This window comes from Sarcophilus harrisii, chromosome 1 (assembly GCF_902635505.1).
Source record: "Sarcophilus harrisii chromosome 1, mSarHar1.11, whole genome shotgun sequence".
NCBI lineage: Eukaryota > Metazoa > Chordata > Mammalia > Dasyuromorphia > Dasyuridae > Sarcophilus > Sarcophilus harrisii.
The window spans coordinates 190,708,319-190,724,903 of NC_045426.1; the positions used below are offsets into that span (position 1 = coordinate 190,708,319).

The following is a 16,585-nucleotide window of genomic DNA, read 5'->3' on the forward strand; positions in this document are numbered from 1 at the left end:
GAATTACTTGCATTGAAATTGTCAAGATCAATGGACTTTTATTTGCCAACATCAAGATCCTTGTTCAATATAGCAAGCTGACTCCTAAGAGTCTCAATAACATACATGTAAAGATTTCTCCAATAATTCTTTAAGTTCATTTACACAGCTTCCTGTTTCTGTTAGATTCTGTGCTTGACGATAATAATTAATTCCAAGATCACACCACGTATTAGCTGTAGGCAACAGTTTTAGTGCTCGGCCATAACACCTACAAAAATATAAGGTGATTTTACTTTAATAACAGAACAGCCTAGTTAAATCTACATGTTGCCAACTGACAAAACTATTAGTAAATTACTTTCCTAAACATTGGCTATCAAAGTTTAAATACAGATACTTAAAACAACTTTTCTTTCTATTAAAAACCCAGAAACTACAAAGGAAAAGTGGAATGCTTTAGCAGTTGCAATCACACTATTACAGCTTGGCTTAACTGTTTTTCAAGAAGTACTTTGGAAGAAGATTTGTTTGGATGTTTGTTGGGAAGTGTTTTCTGTGTCAAAACAAAATGTAGCAATAAAAAAGTAAAATAATTTAAGATATTTTGAATAAATTAGAGGCAGCCATGAAAAAAAGAGTCAGAGTCAGGAAGACCTAGATTTTAGTCCCACCTCTAACACATCATCAGATTTGCCTCAATTCTCCAGGCAGCTCTCTCAGAATATTATTTTTAAATCAACTTCCAGTCTCCATAATTAGCGGGAACTTCCTCATCAGCTGTTTTCTACACCAATAAAATCACAGGTATGGTTCAAAAAATTAGTTAATTACCTTCCGCCTAGATGGAGAAGCTCATGTTTCTTCAATATTTCTTTTCCTTCTTTCTGACCCAGAAGGACTCCTAAAACATTCACATTTACTTTAGATGGTGAAACCACATGTAAACTGGTACATGCATCTCCTAGGAGCTTCCAAATACAAGAAACATCAGAGCGATACTGAAGAGCCCTAAAAGAAAAAATGCAATTACTTTAAAATATTTTCCCAAATATCAATTTTTCTTCTCTCCTAATCACTTAAAAAGACAGTACATATACAATAGAGTGAGTTCTTCCATTAGATACTATAAATACTTTATTAAGAATTCACTTCTCAATTTAAGAAAATTATCTCTTCTAAATACATTATGTTAATTAAGGACTACCTAAAATCATATCTATATATTTTCTCTATAATTCTTTCTGAGAAAGTGACAGGAAATCTGACTAATTTTCCAGGACAATATTTCTAATATTAGATTTTTAGTTGTTCTTAGTAAAAAGCTTAATGCTCACTGTTACAGCATTAAATAAGGATTTTGCCTTTTAATTTTTTTTTTTTAACTATAAACCAAAATAAGCTGATCTTTATACAATGCCACAGAACTTCCCATGAATGGAATAGGTAGACCACCAAGTTATGGTATACATTAATCTGAATGTAGTAGACTTCTGTTATGAGATTCAGGATATCAAAAAACCAAAAAAAAAAAAAAAAAAAAAAAATCCTGTTATCTGTTATTATTTTTATTACCAAAGATAAATGAATTCAAAGGTAAACAGAAATGCTAAAAGTAAAAACTATTCCCTCTCAATTAGGCAATTACCTCTATCCCCACCCCTCAACTTCTTGAGAAAAAATGATTTGTGAATAAAAATAAGGCAATTTAATCTACAAGAACCCAGGCAATGAGATATTGCAAATAACTATGGTACTGGCAGATGGACAAGCAGATGGAACATTTTTCATAGCCTTTTCTGCTGATGGAATCCAGCCAAACAATATTTTTCACCGATTTCCTGAGAAATAAGACAAGCTATAGCTGTCATGACTGGAAATCTACTAGAAAGATCAGCCGGAAAGATAACTGGAAGCTCTTTTGTCTAAATATCTAAAATTGATAGTTTAAAAACAAAAAAAGAGATCAAGGAACAAGAGAAATGGGAAAAAAAAGAGGGATAATAACCTCATCCTTTTTGGATATCTAATAGATTTGAAAGCAATGCAGAAGGGACAGAAATTTTACTTCTCTTATAAAAATCTAAATTCTACAGCTCAAGATTTAGTATCAGAGGAACTGAATTTGGGTCCAAGCTCTTCCACTTATCTCAAACAAAATTTAATCACTTCTCTGACCCTTAATTTCATTTGTAATAAAGTTAAAATTCCATAACTTGATTCACAGTCATTTTGAGGCTCAAGTAAAATAATATATAAAGTTGCCTTATTAATGATAAAGTACTACATAATGTGAGTTATTATTTCCTTTTTTAGTAAATCATAGAAAATAATACCTTCTGAATTATGTAAAATAACTTTTGCCTAGCATATCTTTAGCTGTTATGTTAACAATAAAAAATTTAGGCTATCAGGAAAAAAAAAAGAAAATTAAATTAAATTTAAGATTAACTTCCCAGAAACATATTACTATCACATAAATTATTAAGCATATTATCTGTCATAGCATATGCCAACTACTACACAGAGAAAAACTGCTATGCTACAATGAAAGTGACAGAAATAAAGCTAGAGGAGTATCAAAATTACCATTAAGCATCCATCCAACCTGTGCTCTTCTCCTATACTATTTCTTCCTTTGTTCCAAATATAGCAAAATTAATAAACTAGACAAGTCTCAAGAGTGTTTTCCTTAACCTCTTACAAAGATACTTTGTTGTTTTATTTAAAGAAGTAATTCTGAAGTGGAATGGAGAGGGAGCAAAAAGCAAAAATAAGAAGAAGGGCTAACAAAAGTGAAAAATAAATACTTTCATATATATATTTGAAAGTGAGCTCGAATGCTTCTCATTAATGCCTCAGGGCATCTAGATGGAACAGTAAATAGAGTGCTAGATCTGGAATTGGGAAGATGCCTCAGATGCTTACTAGCTATGTGACTGGACAAGTCACTTAACCCTGATTGCCTCAGTTTCCTCATTTGTAAAGTAAGTTGAAGAAAATGGCAAACCACTACAGTATCTTTGCCAAGAAAAATTCGGAAGGGGTCACAAAAAGTCAGACACAATTGAAAAAGACTGAATAACAATAACAAATGCTTCTGAAATTTTATATTCTCAAGGTGGGCTGTTTAAAAGTCTTGGACAAAAAAATACTAAATCTATCTTAATTAATGAATCAAACATTTCTATCTCCCACATACAATCCAAATCTTTCAGATTCCCTTCCCTTATAGGACACTAAATTAGCAAATTTTTCTAACCAATTTCACCTCATGATTTTAAAGTCTTATATTATTTCTCCAAAAAAAAAAAAATTCCTCTTTCTACATACAGAATAGATTAACAAAACTGATTTCAAAGCATGTTTCACATTATTAGAGAAATACTCCGATTCTATAGACTCTTGAATATTGTGCTACCCCACATGGCTTAAAAGTTTCTAATGTAGTGAGTACCAACACTGCTAACTTGCTAGCATGGATGAATACTAATGAATATACCAAAGGCTGTAGAACTACTACTACCACCAGAGAGTTAAAATTTCAAACTGAATTTAAAAATTCAAATTCCTCCAAAAAAGGAAAATGTGGTATATATCCTTCAAGGATCTGTGACTTCATATTCATTGGTATTCTCTTTTAACAATAGCAATCACAACCCTGGAGCCCAAGAATGTTTTCAATGACATGAAAAGTAGTCTGTAGAGAATGTATTTTTTTTGCTTGACTATGTGGAGCAGAAGCAAAACTGAAAGCAAAGAAGAAAAGCATGAGGTAAAAATAAACTTTCCAACAACCAGAGCTAACCAAAAGCAGAAATGGCTGCTTCTGAAGTAGATATTTAAACATGATATAGAGGGGATTATTATTCAGGAAACAATCTGAAGGTCTCTCACATCTTAAAATACTGTGATTTAAGAACATCATGGTTAATGGTTTCACATGTTACTAAAGTTTAAAAAAACTAATGATCTGGTAGCCAAACTTCCAGTAATAAAGCTAAATTTAACTAGGTAGTCTTTCCCTATTTAGGGCTTTTCCTATGCATTAAGATTCAACAGTGTTTGTGTTCCACTGATATATCCTTCAAGAAGCCAGGGTTCCTTCTATGCCATAATGCAACAATGCAGAACATGAGGGGAAAATAAAATTTTAGTGAAGAAATATGTATAATATATATATAATTTATTCCACAATTTGCTAATTTAGTAAAAATGAAAATATACACACTAGTGGACATATCTCATAGGTTAACCATAAAAGGTTTGATTGCATGTCATTACTCTTTACATTAGAACTCAAGTCAAATGTAACTACTTCTGGCATAAAAGATAATTGAACAAAATTAAAATTCAGGATAATCAAACCTATGTCTACTACATAAGGAAACCACATAAGTGAGAATACATATGAGAGTACTTTACAGTAAAATTGTAGACAAATAAAAGCATTATTTAATATTTTAGAGGTAGCAGGGCAGAGTGAATAGTCAGGAAGACTGAGTTCGAATCATGTTTCTGACACTTACTAGCTGTGTGACCATGGGCAAGTCACCTCTCTGAGCTTCAGGCAGCTCTCTAAGATTTATCTACTAAGTTATAGATGGGCCGAGATCTTCATCAATGTGGGAACTCTCCACCGACAAAATCAGAGATCCTTGATGTACTGACATATTACTATAGTAATCAGATGATTCTAAAACCAAAAATATACATATTTAAATTTGATTACTAAGGAGTTGTTTTTTAAGAGGTCCTTTTAAATATTTTTCAAATGCTTATTCTGTGCAGAGCACCAGACTTTTTAAAAATAGGAATTAAGCTAAAGTAGATCCATCTAGTTTATCTTTAGAATGTCTTAGTAAAATATTAAGAAAATTCTTCACAATTTTGGAAAATATATAAAGTGCTACATGTATTCCTAAAAGCTACACTAGGTTTTTTTAAGGACAAGATAAAAGGTTTAAAATCTCTTAAAATTTCTATAAACAAAGCATTTTCCTGCACTTTTTATTTTATGTTGAGATTAACCAAAGAACTATTCCAAGTTAAAATAGTAATATTTTTTTTAGTCTCATCTTAAACCATAAATTTATTTTCTGGACTTCAGGTTTAATTGAAATTTTTTTTTTAAAGTACAAGATTAACTTAAGCAACTAATTGGAATCTGTAATACTAACCAAGTAAAGTAATCCAAGGCTTGTTCTATGTGGTCCACAGCTTTACCATCAAGAAAATCGGTCAGCTTTCCCTTTGCCATCATAAGGTGACACTCACCTAGACCTGAAAGCAGAGAAGTATGAATTTAAATGTAACTTTTTATATAAAACTGTAGATTAATTTCACTGAAGAAAATTTTGAACATTGTGCTGGTCATATTCATAGAAATTTTTTTCTTAAATATACCTTCTAGAAAATTTAAAATAATTCCACGATTTCGGCTTAATGTAGTTAAGATTTTTTTTTGTAGGTGCTCATATCCTACTAAAGAATATCAGTAGTGAGTAAATGTATACAGTGGCATCAGTAATTGCAAATATATACATCCAAACATAAAATTTAATGTTATATACCTTTATTTAAAAGATTACAAAGGAACAGACCTTCCAGCACCATAGTAAATGACACTGATGACAGCCAAAGTCTAAGTTAATGCTGATTTGGTTATCTTCCATTTAAGGAAATGAAGAGAAACAGAACAGAAAGTATGAGAAATATTTATTTTAAAAAATAAAATAAAACAAAAGGGGGGGAAGGGCTATTTATCCTTTCAATCAAAATTCTAGATTATACATAAATGATCTGCTTTATTTTCTGTTCAAATTTGTTAAGAATTTGAATTATATGCCTCTGGAGGTCTTAAAAATAAAATGAACAGACAAGCTACTGCCAAAGTTTATTACAAAATAGCAAGTCCTACAACTTTAAAAATAATATGTTTTACTTTGCAGATGTTGCCTTTGAGATGTTGATATGTAGATGGAGATTTTATTTCAATCATAAGAAACAGAGTTTTCTATGTCTAAGGGTCCTGCCATAAAAAATTGTGTTTGTTATATTAATTCAACAAAATGAAAAGGCAAAAATCCTTAACAATAATTCTTCCAAGGGCAGCCAGGTGGCTCAGTGGATAGAGCACCAACCCTGAAGTCAGAAGGACCTGAATTCAAATCTGGTCTCAGATACTTAACACGTCCTAGCTGTGTGACCTGGGCAAGTCACTTAACTCCAATTGCCTCAGCAATAAATAAATGAATGAATGAATGAATGAATGAATGAAAAATAAGAAAATAAGTAAGTAAATAAAATTTAATTTTAAAAAGCTTAAAAAACAAACAAACAAACAATAATTCTTCCGGTATGTGAAGTAGTTCCTCTATAAAGCAGAAGCTGGAATATAAAAGTAATATGGTTTAGGGTAACTATAGAATATGATTTTATTATACATAATTATATGTTTCCTATTTGGTAAATATTCCTATTCGGTAAAAGTTATTTGGTGATAATGGAAATCTTTTTCAGGTTAGAAGACAATAAAGGCAATCTCTAACTTTCTAAATGAAAGTTTACTGCTTAATAAAAGCACAAAAATTAGCATTGCAATCAAAATATAAAAGTTTACCTTTCAAGGCAGGTACATAATCTTCTTTTTTTTTAATGATCTGCTCATACTGAGCTACAGCCTCTTTATATTTGCCTAGGACTTGCTGTATTGCTGCAACCTTAAACACGCTATATATAGATTCTGGGTTCAGTTCACTGGCTTTTGTGAAGGATTTCAGAGCTGTGGTATAGCCACCTCTACTCAAGTAGGCCTCTCCCAATGACTCCCAGCAGTTAAAATCTTTTGGGTCTGCTCTTAATGCTGCCTGTAAACTAAGGATTTAAAGAAAGAATTTTAATTAATAAAAGAAAAAGTAAAGTAGTAAAAAAGAAAGCAAGTAAAGAAAAGAAAGTAAAATAATAACACCAGAATTTTTAAAATTATAAATGTGAATAAATCTCATACATTCACATCTTGTGATATCTTACAAAAAGATATTTTATTTCTAATTTAGAATAACCTGATTAACAATGCAAAAATTTGTCCATAGAGATTCCTCTTTACAATTCTGACATTTTTTATCCAATGATGCTCCAGTTTTCTGATCTCTCAATAGAAGGATTTATCCAGTTTGATTTACCTTATTTTGCAAATCCTCATCTTTCATTATACAGATTTCTAAAACACTGCAATAGGAATAATATCTATTTCATAATTTTTAATTTCATCACATTTCATTATTTTTATGAGCAATTTTTCCTATACACAGGTGCTTATAGAATTTTAACTAATGGAAGAAAACAATAATTACTTTACCTCCAAATAAAAACTATTACTCTGCAAGCCAGATTAAGCAAAATGGAAAGTAAATTTGTGATCCAACTATGCAGCATTCTCACTTAAACAACTTGCTGAAAGCTACAGTGAAGAAAAATCCTCCCATGAACATAAATAAAAAAACTTGCTAAATGCTTTTTATGCATATAACAAGATCTTACTGCTACTACCATACCCCTGATATTCCACATAGCACAAAGAGCCTTGAATACTAATAAAACATGATCTCACTAAAATGACTGGTAAAATTTAAGACTACTTACTCAGCCACTGCTTGAGAATGCTGACCAGCCTTCAAGTAGTAGAGCCCTCTTCTAAGCCAGGCCCATTTTGCTGTTCCAGCACTCGCCTTTTCAGTTACAATTGTTAAAATAACCAATGCACTTTCCTAATTTAAAAAAAAAAAAAATTAGTCATAATTATAATTTTTAAAAGCAAAATTCATGTGTACACCTCTGAAATTATTCCTACATTAAAGAACAAAATTTTCATATTGCCTTAAAAATTTAATGTTGATTATGCTATTAAAATAAAGAGAAACATCAAGGTCATGGTAAAAAAACATTCTTATGAGATGAATTTATAGTAAAAGGAAGACAACTACACCTGTTAAAATTAGTGTATGTAACTATAGCAAAGATACTATAAACAAAGAAAATGACTAAAAGGCAAAGGAGGAGACATACCATATCTTCAAGCTCCACACTTAGATCAACTGCAGCAGCTCCAGATTCTTCATCTGTCTCATCTAGTTCGAAAGCTTTTCTATAACACCCCCGGGCTCTGCTCTTGTCTCCAACTACCTCTCTGTAGTAATGTCCTAAATAGCGGAAAACCTTACCCATATAGGTGTCCAATTTTGCAGCCTTTAAATAAAAAAACACATAGAAAAAATATAAATAGTAAAGTATGTTTGGAAGTGTAATTTTCAAAAACATGCAAAAGAGATGATAGTAGTAATTTGATATCTGAATGTAAAATAGCTGATTAAATGTCTTTTTATGAAGGATTGGTTTAAAGCAAGGATGACAACTACTCTACAGTGATTAGAAAAAGCAAAGTCAACAAAATATTTGTTTTCCTATACATGTTACAATACTCAAGATAGTTAAAAATTATAAAATACTGAAAACTATTTTGCTTTCAAAAAAATGCAAGATTTCTCACTGCTAACAAGCAATCAAGGAAAGGGTTTAGTTTTAATTAAGAAAATTATAAAGTTCAACAGAACAGCAGAAAGATCCTTAGCAGAGGAATCAAGTCTCAACTAATTAGCTGTGCTATCAAGATAAAAGTTTGCCTTTGCATCCCATTTCCAAACTGAGAGATCTCTGCAAGATCTCTTCTAATGAAACAATTCTAATATTCTAAGTCAACTAGACTATTATGGCAATGTAATCATAGGGGAGACAGTCTAAAAATTACATGGAAGCAAAGGATATTGTTAACTGGTTAATTCTCAGTTTCCTTTGGCAAATTTCTTTTCAAAAGCATTTTCTTTTCTAGTCTTTTAAAATTTCTTTGAAAGTCTGTCACACCAGAAGATCATTATATACTTCAACAACAATACTATATGATGACCAGTTCTGATGGACCTGGCCATCCTCAGCAACGAGATCAACCAAATCATTTCCAATGGAGCAGTAATGAACTGAACCAGCTATGCCCAGAGAAAGAACTCTGGGAGATGACTAAAAACCATTACATTGAATTCCCAATCCCTATATTTATGCCCACCTGCATTTTTGATTTCCTTCACAAGCTAATTGTACAATATTTCAGAGTCTGATTCTTTTTATATAGCAAAATAATGTTTTGGTCATGTATACTTATTGTGTATCTAATTTATATTTTAATGTATTTAACATTTACTGGTCACCCTGCCATCTAGGGGAGGGGGTGGGGGGTAAGAGGTGAAAAACTGGAACAAGAGGTTTGGCAATTGTTAACGCTGTAAAGTTACCCATGCATATAACCTGTAAATAAAAAAATTAAAAAAAAAAAAAAGTCTGTCACAACAAAGCAGTATCAAAAACAATGAAACAACTGTTATGTTGTTTGACTTTGCTTTACTATATTGTAAGGGAAGTCTTGACAAGAGGAAATATTTTCAAAAGTAAGTGATTATAAGGAAAAGGCATCAATTTTTTAAAACTCTGTGAGAGATGTAACATAAAGAATTTTCCTGATATTTATAAATAATACCTGAATGATTCCATTGCAAAGTTGTATCATGTAAAGTAGATATTAGTATTTTTCTCACCTTCAAAAACTGGGTAAGAGCTTTTGTTTTGTCTTTTCTTGTATCTTCACTCATGAACCAGTATGTTAATCCAAGATAGTAATAATAATCAGCAACCTCAGCTTCTCTGTCAAGAGCTCTCTGAAATCTAAGAAAAAAGAAAAAAAGTAAGGTTGTAGAATGTTTGTATTATGTATTTGGACATTCCTAAATGACATTATGAATGTTTGCATAAATTCTAGAGTGCTAAATGAACCCAATATGTTATTTTTTTAATTGATTGATGCTTAGCAAAAATACTTTTTTAAAAGCATACTGATTCTTTGGCATCCACTCTATGCTAAGTAATAAAGTGAAGATACATGCGTGATCCTTGCTTGCTGAACATTTTATGAGAATTTAATTAGACATGAAAAAGCTACAATGTATTTTAATTATGCTAAATTATATATATGAAATAAAATTATCCCCCCAAAATAGCAGAGAACTTTAAAAAGGATCAATTTATACAAATATGGATACTGTCCAAATCTACAAGTTTTAAAACTAATCTATGTGCCTTCCATGTATCCCTACCCTTTCTCTGCCTTTGGGTAGTCCTTTCTGGTAAAATGAATCAGTGCCTCCAGGGCATGGACTGCAGCTAGGTCAGGATGAAAGGAAAGAAGTTCTTCCACAATCTATAAAGAGAAATATTCTATTAATTTCATACAACAATTTTTATGTTTTTAATTTTTTTAATTTAATTTTAATTAAAACTTACTTTTGAAGTTTTATCAGATAAGCCTTTGTTTAGATAAGCAAGACCTTTGAGAACTAAAAGCTCTGGAATAGTATTTGCATCTGAGATCTAGGAAATAATTTCAAATTGTTGTTAAATCATTTATTACTGAATATTTTTTCTTTTCATACAACACAACTTGTTTTTTAATCAAAGGATGACAATACTAAAACATAGAAGCCACAAAATTAACCTTTGGGTATAGCAGCCCAATGGAAACTAGTTAATTCCCAGTTTCTTTCATGTTTATTTCCTAAAAAAATCTTTGTAATGATTTAAAATACTTCAGAATGATGTAAAAAGTTTTGAAAATTCAATTTGACAAATATTTTGTTAAGAAGTTCCTATGAATAAAAGGCATTATATTAGATACTATAAAAACAAAGTTGGCACAGGACATACATTTTTCTTCTAAGGAGTTGATAATATACTTATAAAAATACAATACATATGAAAGGGAGACAAATCCATTCATACCTAAGTAAAATAGAGACAGTTATTCGACTCATTCTTAAATGTTAAGGAACTAGGGGCAGCTGGGTGGCACAATGGATAGAGCACCAGCTCTGAAGTCAGGAGGACCTGAGTTCAAATCTGATCTCAGACACTTAACATTTCCTAGCTGTGTGACCCTGGGCAAGTCATTTAACTTCAACTGCCTCAACAAAAATAATAAAAATTAAAAATATTTAAGGAATAGTGATAGAATTTATGATAAATATTATATCAACATATCACACATGATATATATTATGACATAATGATATAATCATCTTTAAGTATCAACAAAATTTTTAAAACAAACTCCACAATGATATTAAATATCTTGTTTGCTAACAACTTTTAAGAATAATGTACTTTGATGCTATTTTCTAATAAGAATGCTTTCAAATTATAACACTAAGAATTAAGTACAGTTCCTTAAATTCAACTTTATTTTTTATGATTTTATTAACTTGGGTGTCTGCAAAGAATTATTAATAAAAAGTCATTTGTATCATGTTATTTTTTTCAGTAGGTATAAGATATGTTCTTTTAACATTAAGAAATTAAAACCTCAAACCTGTTCTCAAATGTACTAATAATAGACAAGAGAACAGAAAAAAAAAACCCCAACAATTTGTACTATACAGGGCCCATTTTTCTGGGTATTTAGTCACATAAACTGTGTTGCAATTTTTGGATGGAAAAGTCAAACAAGTGATTTGAGGAATCCAGAAGTAAGTGGATACATCTGGTACTATATTGGGACCATATACGTTTTAAGGCAAAGTTTTTAAAAAGGAAAGACCTGATTGATGAAAGTTAAGAAAAGTTGAGGGAAAACCTCTAAATTTACCTGTTCTAGAATGGCAATTGCTTCTTCTGAAGAGTCATGATCTGAAAGCTGTATTAAGGCCTCTGCTTTCAAACGAAAGCAGAGATTCTTTTGATGAACACTTCTGCTAGGTGAACTGAGGTTTTCTATTGTTGTCAGAGCTAAGAAAATAAAATTTTGAATCTCCTCTTATAATGGGTTTTAAAAGAGTTATTGAATTAGCTGAGATATATGTTTCAAGAGAAGCACAAATAACCAATACAGCACACATGAAGAGTGCAGTTATTAGAGACAGCAAAGAATTAGAAATCAGGAAGCTGTGGGTCTGAAGCTGGTCATACATATGTAACTATGCACAAGTTAGCTGACTCATCAAAAGAGTTGTTCAGAGGATCAAATGATATTACATATGTGAAACACTTTGCAAACTTAAAAGAATCATATAAATATAAGCTATTATTAACTTGCTAACACCTGTAAAATGAAACCGCAGGACCAGATAGTCTCTAAGTTCTTACAGCTCTAAGCCTATATAGTATATAGCTAAAGATGAAAGATTCACTTAACCTGATAAAAGAATACCTGAAATAATGATAAGAGCTATACCAAAAGATACTATATATTCTATCAATAACTTGGTATCTCAGAATACAACTTATTAAATAAGTTGAGACTTATCCCACACCCCATTATCAAAAGACCTTGTCACACCTGAGTTATAAATTACATCCAGTATGCAATCTATAGGTTCCTTAGCAGAAAAAAAAAGGACACAAGTAGAACTGAGAGACCTTTTCTGGTCGAAAGACATAGCATAGAGGTTCAAGGTTCCCCTATTCCTCCCTTATTTCAGCTAATGCCATTTTCAAAGTCAAACCTGTTCTAGATTCCCTAAGGATTTTTCTTTGCACCTTTGGAGTAATTCAGAACCTTTAAAAAAATCATAAAGGTCTCCTTTATTCTCCTAAAGTCTCCATATTCTCCTAAAGTCCATCTACTATAATCTCAAAATTCTGGATGTGAAGAATCTTTCAAGAGAACCTCTCAGTTTTAATTGACAGTTTTTGTACATGAGAATCTACTAGATGATGGCTAAAGATTTAACTTGTCTAACACACTTAGTCTTAAATAATTCTACATCTTAAAAAACATAATAAAGCACTGGAGTAAAACAGAAATGATATTTCTCAAAATTAAAAGCTGACATTTATAAATGTTTTCAATTTCACAAAGTGTTTTACATATATTATTTTAATTGATACTTATAACAGTCTCTTATGGTAAGTATGAAAGGTAGTATTATTCCAACTCAAATAAGATGACATGTAAAAAAGTGCTTTGCAAACCTTAGAGTGCTATATAAATGCTATCAATACCATTACTCTTACTGTTGCTATTATTATTGTTATTTGATTAATAAGGATACAGGATTAAAGAATAACCAATCCATACAAAAGATCAGGTTCAGAGCTGGACCATTCTAACTCCAAGGCTATCACTTTTACCACTTCACCATGTTATCTTTTATACTGCTCTTGAAACAAACTATATAAACAAATTTCACTATATCTCAACTGTAAGATTTCAATAATACTCTTACCTTGATTGCAGTAAATAATGGCTTCTTTATAACGATGCATTTTCATTTGAGCCTCTGCCAGATGATACCATCCTACTACACAGACACTGCTTAGTTTTAATCCTAACAAAAAAATAATCATAAAGTCAGGTTTATTGCTGATTGAGTTATACAGCAAATAACTTGAACCTATAAAAATAAAACTGCTTATATTAATTTTATAACAATTTGAATCACTGAACAATAGATTTTCATACACACATATAAATTTTTATATGTATGTATATGTATACATCTGTGTGTATGTGTGTGTGTGTGTGTATATATATATATATACACACATACACACACATATATACATACACATACACACACAAACACACACCTATGTCTGTCATTAATATGAAGCACTATTATAAAAGTAAAAGAGAATTTGTTTCCTTTGGGTATTAGCAGCTTGGAATTTGAGTGTCACATATTATACAAAAGATCATAGGCTCAAAGATCTAGAGTCAGGAGAGACTTCTAAAGGCAAATACTCTAATGCTCTCATTTTGCAGATGAGAAAACTGAGTCCCAGTGAAGTTATATGACTTACACAAGGCCACACACAATTTCTAAGACTTAAAAGAGGGAATTTAACCCAGGTCTTCTGACTCCAAAGCTGTTATTTTTCTACTATACAATGCAGAGTCCTTGAGAGATAACAGTAAGTCACTTAACAGGAAATTCTAAAATATTTATAGCACTGCTCTTCTATTTGCTCCTACTCAATTCTCCTAGGGGGGCTTTCTTGCTTCCTCTTTCCTCTGTCCAAAGGAAAAGTCACACTGCAAGAATGAATGCTGAAGACTTCCAGTAGCTTTCAAACAATATTTTTCCAAAATAATTACCTTTTATTTTTCTCTATTCAGAACAAAAACTGAGAATGAAATAGCTCCTGGAGAAACAAAGCATTAGGCTGAATTCAAGTTAACATCCAGCACTAGGTTACATGAACAAGGCCCATACCAAAGATATGAAGATAAAAATTCTACAGTCCCTGACTTCAAGGAGGTAATGTTCTATTGGATAAGCTTTATTATTTGTTCAGTAGGAAACCTGTATAATTGATAGAAAAATTAATATATTAAAAAAATTCCATCAAAGTGGAATTTTAAAAGTACTTCCAAAACTCTTTGCTTTCCTTTTATTTTATGAATAAAACAGTTTTTTAAAATGCATACAGGAATAAATGAGAAACAGAGAATATTTCAAGTTCTTTTTATCTAAAAACAGATAAAGCTAGACTTTTCCTGAAATAATTTTGTAAGTATTGCTCATTTGGAATTAATGTAAACTAATGGCTTATATAAGACTGTCAAGGTTTTTCTATGCAATTACATTCCAATATAATTATCTGTAAGAAAGTCAATAACCTGATTAATTTCTATTTTTCATATATTGTGTTTACTGTATTACTAACTACCCTCATCATTATGCTTGAATATGCAGAACTCTAAAATATAAAGTTGGTGACATTTTTTATCATTTGTGAAATAAAGTAGCTCGAATAGATACTTCAGTTTATCTTATGAGTGTTCCTTTTATTTTTTTCCAGAATAGCAATTGATTTTATTGCATCAATACATTCAGTACCTTGGGTTTCATTCACCTATGAAGATCACTACCATCTATAGTAGAAAACTATCTGAAGCTCAGAAATATTAAATGATTATCTAGGCTTGTCCAGGAGTGTCTATCAGAGGTTGCATTTTACCACAGGTCTTTTCAACATCCTTTATGATAGGCTTTCACTCTCAATCTTGCTAGTAAAAGGGCTGTCTAATTGTTTCTTGTGTATTTTCTCTACATAGATTTTAAGTTCTTTAATTGCTAACACTAAGTACTTAAAAACTGAATGAATAATACTTTTAGACCACAATTCTACTAATTAGTTTACTTTATGCATTATATATTTACCTTCTGTTAAGTTTTTGGCAGCATCTTCATATTTTTTGTCTTTGAGGGCTTTTATGCCTAAGCCAATGAGACCAGGACCACTTTCTGAGTCCTTCTCCACCAGTTGGTAACAGTACTGCAGGGCTTCATCAGTGAAACTTCCTGGTATAATGAAAAAAAAATTAATTCATCTGAATGAAATTTTAAGTGCCAGGTTCATATTAATTTTTAAAGTTAGATTGAATATCCTTAAAAATCACAGAAAAAACCCACAATAACAGAAAAAAATTTTGTATCACTTCTAGCATAGCCACATTGCTCTTCTAATTCCTAAATGTCATAATGACCAAAACTTTCAAGGAAAATTTGCTCTTAATTAAGAATCTTTATTGTAAATAAAAAATAGTGTGAATAACTCTAATGTTACAAACCGGTCTTAATTTTTCATGCATATCTTGCTACTAAACAATTTTTCTTATCTTTCTTCCTTTGAATGAAATCCTTTATTGGACTAGTAGCCTTAGTACAACAAAGTTATATTAAAAATGTTTTATAATCTTTTAGTCTTCCTTTTTCAAGATGTTAATTCTATATAGCAATCATCAACCAATACGAAAAAATGTACTTTATATATTAAGTCCATAAAATTAATTTCATGATCTACTTGAAGGAAACAAACATAAAACAAATAACAATCTAAATTATATTATGTATGCAAATATATTCTCTTTTTTTTGCTGCCCTCAATCAAATCTTACAATCTTTCACTCCCATCCTTAAAAATATTTAAGATAAAATAAAGGGTTTAATCTCAACTATTTGGAGGAGGAGAGGAGAAATAAAAGGAATAAAATGTGAAAAGTAAAAATTCTTAAAAAGAAAAGCTTTAACTGGACTATAATATCCTTGAGAACAAAACCAATATGTTCTTGTAGGAACTGAGTATGGACCACAACGTAGAATTCTCATTCTCTCTGTTGTTGTTTGCTTACATTTTCTTAGTTTTTTTCTTCCTTCTTGATCTGATTTTTCTTGTGCAGCAAGATAAACTATATAAATATGTATACATATATTTGATTTAATATATATTTTAATATATTTAACATGTATCAGACTACCTACCAGCTAGGGAAGGGGGTGAGGGGAAGGAGGAGAAAATTTGGAACCAAAGGTTTTGCAAGGGTCAATGTTGAAAAATTAATTACCCATGCATATGTTTTGTAAATAAAAAGCTTTAATATAAATAAAGTTTAAAAAAAAACCCAATGTGTTCTACATTTTTATATGTCCAAATTTAACAGAAAACTATACATAGTAGATATTCAAAAAATGGCTGTTGAAAATGATCTTTTAATCAAACTCTC

At 30.7% G+C, this 16,585-nt stretch overlaps 1 protein-coding gene across 9 annotated transcripts in view; it reads right to left on the reverse strand.

The window, feature by feature from the left end:
• Positions 1-16,585, reverse strand: part of TTC37 (tetratricopeptide repeat domain 37) — a 114,716-nt gene that overhangs the window by 61,643 nt on the left and 36,488 nt on the right. For all 9 annotated transcript variants that reach the window (XM_012541374.3, XM_023496062.2, XM_023496057.2 and 6 more), the window contains 12 exons: positions 15,243-15,383; positions 13,302-13,403; positions 11,723-11,862; positions 10,366-10,452; positions 10,179-10,282; positions 9,624-9,750; positions 8,047-8,226; positions 7,624-7,748; positions 6,602-6,855; positions 5,160-5,262; positions 814-990; positions 106-250 (listed from right to left, as the gene is read on the reverse strand). In XM_012541374.3, the coding sequence (XP_012396828.1) occupies positions 106-250; positions 814-990; positions 5,160-5,262; positions 6,602-6,855; positions 7,624-7,748; positions 8,047-8,226; positions 9,624-9,750; positions 10,179-10,282; positions 10,366-10,452; positions 11,723-11,862; positions 13,302-13,403; positions 15,243-15,383 (1,685 nt within the window). The remainder of the gene's footprint in view (positions 1-105; positions 251-813; positions 991-5,159; positions 5,263-6,601; positions 6,856-7,623; positions 7,749-8,046; positions 8,227-9,623; positions 9,751-10,178; positions 10,283-10,365; positions 10,453-11,722; positions 11,863-13,301; positions 13,404-15,242; positions 15,384-16,585) is intronic.